At 32.8% G+C, this 8,716-nt stretch overlaps 1 protein-coding gene across 1 annotated transcript; it reads left to right on the top strand.

Annotated features, from left to right (window-relative positions):
* Positions 1 to 1,064: 1,064 nt before the first annotated feature.
* LOC134696085 (protein fem-1 homolog C-like) lies at positions 1,065 to 4,466 on the top strand. The gene is made up of 2 exons (XM_063557677.1): positions 1,065 to 2,443; positions 3,918 to 4,466. The coding sequence occupies exons 1-2, from the start codon at positions 1,199 to 1,201 to the stop codon at positions 4,350 to 4,352; spliced, it is 1,680 nt and encodes a 559-aa protein (XP_063413747.1). The 5' UTR covers positions 1,065 to 1,198; the 3' UTR covers positions 4,353 to 4,466.
* The last annotated feature ends 4,250 nt before the right edge of the window (positions 4,467 to 8,716 follow it).

Below are 8,716 nucleotides of genomic sequence, written 5' to 3'. Positions count from 1 at the left end.
TGTAGTCATTTTCTGATCGTTAAGATCATTTCTCTTTGATTTCATTCCGTTACTAATTTTTACCTCCCCGTCAAACTCATTTTGATATCTCGAACTTTGTATTCTTCAATTATGGTCACACAAAATTATTTCTGTCTTCAATCAAATATATTTTTTTGAATTCTTGTAGACTTTTCAAAATCAGTTTTCCCCATAAAACAGAAAGCTCAAATATCATGTAAAAAAGCACAAACGTCTCGCGCCGATATAAACAAGGTGACAAGGCATTTTATCTTTCCGTTATAAATTCTTCATCAACGACTAAGGTGTTTCCACTCAACATTCCCTGTTCACCTGCGCCGTCCACTATAAGATAATGTTTTGTTGAGCTGCTGATTAGTTGGTCGACTAAATAAACCTTCTTAGCATTATTGAACTTACTTATAACAATGAAATACAGTCATATTAATATCAGCTTTAATTTAGACTGAGAGGAAGATCAAATTTATTAGGATTTTATTTTTCTGCTTTTGTGTATATAATGCACCAAAGTTTCGATATACCCCAAAGTAGATACATCTTCACGAATCCAAGTGAATAGTCACTTCAAGGTATAATCTTATCGACAATTAACTGTTTGAATTATTCCTAAAAATAATAGTAAAATATAAAATATTGACTTACGAAATCATCAACGCACTGTTGCCTCTGATTTTATCAAAATGAATTATTCTACAAAGCAGGAAAAAAACGCTTTCTTCCACAGTCTTTTTTTGTGAGAATATTGTCACTGCATGCTGTTTATTTTGAATAAGTGTTAGATAAATCATAAAATTGAGAATGGAAATGGGGAACGAGTCAAAATGACAACAACCCGACCAAAGAGCAGACAATATCATGTATATTTAAATACACTAGTTCTAAACATTTCAATTCCTAAGTCATTTAAATTGTTTACTAAATATACATGTACTCAATGATCGATAACACAGTATATCATTATATTTGATTTGAACCAGGATGTTTAAATACCCGGCTATGCTTATTCTAATGTATTTATAAGGATAAGTTGAATAAAACAGCATTCGTCTAACGATGAACTTTTTTATCATATCCTTGGAATGGTATGTAGAATTGATTTTGTATGTTTCTAAAAGGTAATTTTAAAGCGATGTGTTATATTTTAAACGGACAGCAATATTTCAATATTTGAGTAAACATGTCAGCAAACTGCGAACCAAAAAACGACTTCGAAACTCAAGCGGATGTTATTTATTTCTGCATTAAGGAAAACAATCCTACCAAAATCGTTTCTACGTTATGTCTGTTGTCAGCGCAGGTTCGTAAACAGATTGTCTCAATCAAAGTGAATGAAAATACAGCGCTTTGTGTGGCTGTTGCGAACGGACATAAAGACATTGTTGAGTATCTTCTTAAAAACTGTGAGGCTGATGTCAACCAGAGAGGAATTTTCACAGACGAAAATGATAACCAATATAAAGTTCCACCTATTTGGTGCGCAGCGGAATCCGGGAGAGTGGATATTGCAAGTTTGCTGTTATTTTATGGAGCAGACGTGAATGATTGTTCTGACACAGAATCAACTCCAGTTCGTTGTGCATGTTTTATGAACCATCAGCTTATGGTTGAATTTTTAGTTGAAAACGGAGGAAACCTTTCGAAAACTAATATATACGGTGGAACATGTTTGATGAATTCCATCAGATGCTCAGAAATTGTTGAATTCTTAATTGCAAAGGGTGTGGAAGTTAACTCAGCTGACAGAAATGGCTGGACTGCCCTTCATTATGCTGCTAAAGAAGGTCATGTTAACAGTGTTAGGATTCTACTGACCAATAATGCTGATTACACCATACGAAATAAAACTGACAGAACTGCACTAGATTTGGCTGCATATAACGGACATGATTTCGTTGTTGAGGCTTTTATGAAGAAAAAGTGTGGTACTGAGATAGAGCTCGTCGATTCATACGAACTACTAGGATGTCACCATGTTGATACAGATATTGAAAAGGCACGTAAATTCTGGATGAAGGCTCTCGGAATGCGTTTCGAATTTTCAGTAAATTCAATGAATAAGTCTCAAACTTCCGTAAATTTCCTGTCAAAATCTGCCTTTGCTGATACGACGGAAATAACATCAGCCAAAGAACTTAAACACATAAAAGATGAGCATATACTCTATATGCAGGCATTACTTAAATATAGACGAATTCTTGGAGAGGATCACGAAGACACTATTTACAAAATACGATATCGTGGTGCAGTATATGCAGATACTAAACTGTTCCAAAGGTGTGTTGAATTATGGAAATACGCCTATAGCATTGAAATAAGTAGAAAACAGTTTTTAGAGAACGATACAGTGAATGCAGCAACTTCTCTTGCAAATATATTTTGTGAAATGCAAATCGCATTTGAAGATCAAAATGCAAACGAAAAGGTAATTGTGTTATATAACTTTTCTTTGGATATGTACAGCATGAAATTCTACACATATACTATACTGCTTTTAATAATTTCAAACAGCCTTGCCGAATGGGAGACGTCTAAATAATATATTCTGAATGTAGGCTTTTGTTAAGTATCACGGATTCTTACTTTTACATCTAACAGTCATGTTACAAACAAGCTTGGAAAACCGTAGTATACATTATACATTATACATTATCCCCTTCCCTTTCATGAATTTGACCTACCGAATTAGACTATTTACCGGATTTGTAATCACATAAGCAACACGACGGGTGCCGCATGTGGAGCAGGATCTGCTTACCCTTCCGGAGCACCTGAGATCACCCCTAGTTTTTGGTGGGGTTCGTGTTGTTTATACTTTAGTTTTCTTTGTTGTGTCATGTGTACTATTGTTTTTCTGTTTGTCTTTTTCATGTTTAGCCATGGCGTTGTCAGTTTGTTTTAGATTTACGAGTGTGACTGTCTCTTGGGTATCTTTGTCCCTCTTTTATAATAATTTTTAATTCCTATACGCGATATTATGATTCCGAGCATTACCATATCAATTATTCAGCACGTATTGGTACGGAAAAAAATCGGGTAAAGTTTATGAATACTCACATAAATTTAAAAAGATACAATTTATAGAGACTATCTTGAATTCATTTATTTTGGCAATGCTAATTTTTACCGTGAACATTTTGTTATTCTATAAATGAGCACTTCATAAGTAATCGTCTTATCCATCTTCACTAAATAATCACCTCTATAAGGGACCACATTAAAAGTTCAATGAAGGATAAAAAAAAACTTAATTCATATATTTTTTTCATTGACCCCCTATCCCCTCTCTTAACTTAATTTGGGTAAAATTTATTGATCAATAAGGATATTTGTAAAATCGATGTCAGTTTATACAAAACTTGCTGCAATTTGACCCCAATCCCAAATTTGAAATAAGTATGTTATCCTCCATTGATTTTTTTATGTCGTCCCTTACCTGTTACCGGTTAATTGGTTTCTATGTAAAACAAACATTGAAGCGGCTGCATTCAGCTCTTAGATCACTATCGTTATGCATATACTGTACCATGTTACCATTGGCCTAATTCGACGCGGACATGTCATGTCATATATGTAGACTCTAGTTTTCAGTCGTCCCAATGTGTCATAATAAGGGAGCAAGCTTATAATTTTAGTAATATCCTTTATTGAAATTCACTGAGATTCAAGCACGTACAGAAATATAAGTTTAAGATGACAGGCTATCATCAACAAATATTTATTTTTTAAATTATCATTTATATGAGAGTTGAATAAGAACACTTTGGTCCCTTTACATTTTTTTTGTGATCTACTTTGTCAGAACTTTTTTTTTCAAAATAGGTATAATGTGCAATTGAAAGTCCTGACAATTTTATAATTAAGCTAAACAATGAAACTCCTTTTTAATTTTTTTTAAGGTACAGACAAAAGATGTCATTGAAGTCATATCGATGCTTAAAGACCATATTTTTAGCTGTGAAGCCATTTTATCCAGACGTCCAGTCAATATACAAACAATCAACAACTATAAATACCTGCTTCAGTCCGTTATACACATAATAAATGTTTTCCGATGTTTAGAGAGAGATCCATATGAACAAAATGATTTTTTGAAAATAATACATGAACTAGTTAGATTGAATACGACTACTTATGATGGAGAGTCATTATTACATTTGGCCGTAGATCCACAAACAGAAACTGTTGATGATACGTATTTTTCTCAAATGCCTTCACTTGAAGTTGTAAAAGTTTTGCTCGAGTGTGGAATAGACACAAACAGATCGGACAAAGATGGTGTAACTGCCTTACTATGCAGTATCAAATATAGCCACCAACATGACAAAAAATAAAATGTGACATTATAAAGCAAAACCAAAAATGAAATGTTGTTTGGCTCGTTAGAAATATTGAATATTGATAATAGGGACAGCTGGAACATGTTAAAGAGGTCAAAGTTCGTATAATTTTCGTGATATATTTGGTAATAAAATAATGAAATGAGCAGGAAATTGTATGCTTTTTGTAAACATATTGAACCCCGCCGCATTTTTGGGCCTGTACCAAATCAGGAGTCGCTGGCCTTTTTTAGTCTTGTATTATTTTAACTTTTAGCTTCTAGTGTACAATTTGGAGTTTAGTTTGGTGTTCTTTATCACTGAACTACTATATATTTGTTTAGGGTCCAGCTAAAGGACGCCTCCAGGTGCGGGAATTTCTCATTGCATTGAAGACCTGTTGGTGACCTTCTGCTGTTGTCTGTTCTATGGTCGGGTTGTTGTCTCTTTGGCACATTCCCCATTTCTATTCTCAATTTTATTTTCAATATATTAGCCATCGACAACAAAGTAAAGCGCAAGGACGGTTGTTGTAAAGGTATACGATTTTGGATTTGCTTGAATATTGAATATTCTATTTTCGTTTTCCCAGTCCTCTATAAATTTGAGACTTGAACTTGAATTTGCCTTACTTTATTCTAAATATGTGTTTTAATAGATCTCTATGTTACTTCGTGTGACCCCGAAGACATTTTTGATGAGTATCAAATTCGTGATATTTTACATATTTTAATAAAGGCAACAGAAGTACATGTATACCGCTGTTCAAAAGTCACAAATCGAAAACAAATCCGGCAACAAACCAAAATCGATGGAAACACATAAACTTTAACAAGAAAACAACAGAAACACTGAAGTGCAACAACAAAACCAAACGACAATGCAACACACTCAGAAACGAACTATAAGATATAAACTGACATGTTTCTGACTTGGTACAGGAAGTTATTAGAGAACACGATGGTTGACCCTGGTTTTGTAGCTAGCAAAACCTCGAACTTTTATCGCAATGTTGAATATATCACTTAAATGATGACATTATATAACAGGAGTACAGAACAAATAAATGCAAGAACATTTAGGACAGAGAAATACAAAAATCAACAATATTTATCACCAACTTGCTTCGCCTATTTCATGAATCACAGCGAATGATGTGATATGGTTTTAAGAATAGACAATAATTGGCAAAAGATGGACTTTGTTTTTGAATTGTTTTACATTGTCTTATCGGGGCCTTTTATAGCTGACTATATGCGGTATAGGCTTTGCTCATTGTTGACGGCCGTACGGTGACCTATAATTTTTAATGTTTGTGTCATTTTGGTCTTTTGTGGATAGTTGTCTCATTGCCAATCAAACCACATCTTCTTTTTTATATCAATATACTTGTGAATTTTGTTTTTCGAATTTTATTTTCGATTATGTTTGGGTTTTTTTCTTTTGGAATGTTTTCATTGAACATTAGACAACAGATGTCATGATATATCTTTTTACTTTTTTTATATCTTCAAACATTTCTAAGAACAATTCACTGCGTATGTCTATAGTAACAAACTGAATAGTGAACACAATGTATATATGTCGTATAACCTTGACACATCGTTCAGGTCTGTCTTCAGTTCTGTTTTGTTAGCTTAATAAATATTCACGCGAAAGGAATAATTAGTGTGAACGATCTAGTACACAAACACACAAATATTGAAAACAACAGATTCTAAACTAAGAGATTATACATTTAAAAGAGTATTTGAAAGATATATGTTATACGATCTGGGCATGTGTTCCTAATTCTTTCAAGAAACCGGAAGTTGCGATCGATTTACCCTTTTTTCTTTATAAATGTATTGTTGTTCTGTAAGTGTATTCTCATGCCAACTTAAAGATCTTCAGGTGCATCTATCAATTATATACAGTACTAGTAGTATGTTTATTCCATGAGAAATTAAATTAACAGCAGTGCAATTCTGTCAAAAGTAGACACTAAATAGGGTACTAATTTTGCACCCTTTTTGTCCCAATTTGATCATAAATCCTCCAAAAAAAATCAAAAACAAAAAGATAATATAAGCTTCTTGTAATCAACCAAACAAGCGTGTTATTTACAGTACTGAAATACAACACATTTTTTCATGCAATGCAGGATTGAGAATATAAGTTTTTCATTTGTTGTGTCCACACTTATAGATCGTGATATAAAGTATTCGTTCCATGCTCAGATTAGCGAAAAGCTGTTTCTATGCGAAGAAACAAGTGTTTAAATTACCCGATGTACAGCCATAATATGTTTGATGATGACACGGAGATTTCAGGTGTTAGTCCACCAGACAGCAGCGAAACAACAGGTAAAAATACAATTACAGATCAGAAAAACTTACTAGTGTAAAGTTAGCCGTCGATAATAGCCGGTGCTAAAATTCATAGGGTTCAGCAACTTTGTTATAGCTGGTATTTATAGATAGTAAAAGAAAACTTTGGATCCTAGTTCGTAAAAAGCCGAAGACTTAGAGTTTTTTTACAGACCTGATGAGATTACTACACTTTCTAAGATTTTACAAAATTCATTTTATGATATTGTACTATCTTTTATGTTTAAAAAGTAATTTAAATCGAGGAAAAGAATGTGTTTATTTTTTTGTCTTGAACAACAAGGAATATTTATCAATCGGGGTGAATTATAGCCGATTATTTGGTATCGGTATTTCTCATTGTTAAAGGCATTACAGGTGCCTATCACTACTTGCATCCAATTCATTTGAGCTTAATTGGGCAATCATACCACATGTCCTTATTTTTGTGTACAACCATCTTTCGGAAAGTTCTATTGTCCATTATAAAATATATTTACTAACGTCTGTATAACACTTTAGTGATATTTTCATTTTGAGAATTCAAAAGGTACAGAACATACACAAAACCTATATCATCCAAGTTCAACGAAACTACACAAGACCTATTTAAACTCTTGTCTGACATTGTTAACACAATCTATATTAAATTGTAGTTTATAGTATAATTGATTTTTGACATATTTCTGTATTTGGGCTTTCAAACTGGTCATTTTGATCTGATGGTAGAGAAGCAGCAACTGTAGTTTAATTTTGTTTTTCGTCTTTGAAATCTCGATTTTTTTCAAATGGAGACATTGGATTTTTATAAAGGACTCGTACATTAACAAAACCTTATTCAAACCATTAATGATGTTGTCTATTTTATGAACGACAAGGTGGTAGTATTGATATATTTTGTGAAAATTGCAGCGTTGGAAATAGAGCTATTGTATTTCTTTTATTTATTGTATATATTTCTTCTTCTTTTGTATATTAAATCAAGCAAATGTTTTTTGTTGTATTTTTTTTTTATTGTTTTACTAGTGTAATTTTTGGTCCTTTTATAGCTTACTTTTCAGCATTGAACCTAAAATTGCTTACTTTACACGATTGTGTCTTGTATGGAAAGATGTCTCATTTGACACTCATACATTTACCTCATCTTCCTATTTCTATATACAAGGCACGTTTAGAAAAAAAACTAATAGGTTATATGTAACCACTAAGATCAAGGGATTTAAATAATTGGAGATATTGCAAATACGTCAATAAGACAGCAGCCGAAGGATAAGAATATCTTTGAGGTATATTTTGAGATACAATTATCAACAGACGGACATTGTCGATGGATGAACTAGACAAAGTATGTTCAACTATTTACGTCCGCTTTGATAACACTTATGTTTAGCATACTGGATATTGCGGTGCTCTTACTTTTATTTCAGGTCCCGATGAAAGAGTTTACACATCTAGTACAGGTAGCAATGTTTCAGTGCCAGTTGTCATGTTTTTCGAGGCAGAAATGTTTTGGAATGACATTATACAGGTTTAAAAGAGCTTAAAAAATTTTCATACTAGACAGTGGTCAATTCATCTACAATTTCACTTTTTCACGCCGTGACATAATTGCACAAGGACAACGCATAACAATGCAAAAACCTGTTGAACTACTTTTGCATGGCGAAAAAGAAAGTCGAATCGTGAAGCCCGTAAATTATATATTTTTAATCTGAGTATGCAAATTAAAAATTATGTTATTAATTTTACAATAAACATATTCGCAGATTAAAAAAAAGATTTTAAGAGTCACAGACACAATATTAGTTGACAGTTTTCCCACTAATTCCACGTGTTTTCAAGTAGAAGTAAACTCGTACTAGCCCACAATGCATTGTAGTTCATTGAGTCGATTGGTCAGTTTTTCAAGGCCGTATTGGCCTTGGGTTTGGGATATTACTTTAAAAAATAAACTTCGAGTGTTTTTATTTCATATAATAACCTGAACTTTAAGTTAATGATTCTTTCCAAAACACTATTACATACAATAGT

Source organism: Mytilus trossulus, chromosome 14 (genome assembly GCF_036588685.1).
Source record: "Mytilus trossulus isolate FHL-02 chromosome 14, PNRI_Mtr1.1.1.hap1, whole genome shotgun sequence".
NCBI lineage: Eukaryota > Metazoa > Mollusca > Bivalvia > Mytilida > Mytilidae > Mytilus > Mytilus trossulus.
The sequence above is the reverse complement of the archived record's forward strand: the minus strand, read 5'-3'. Positions and strand labels throughout refer to the sequence as shown.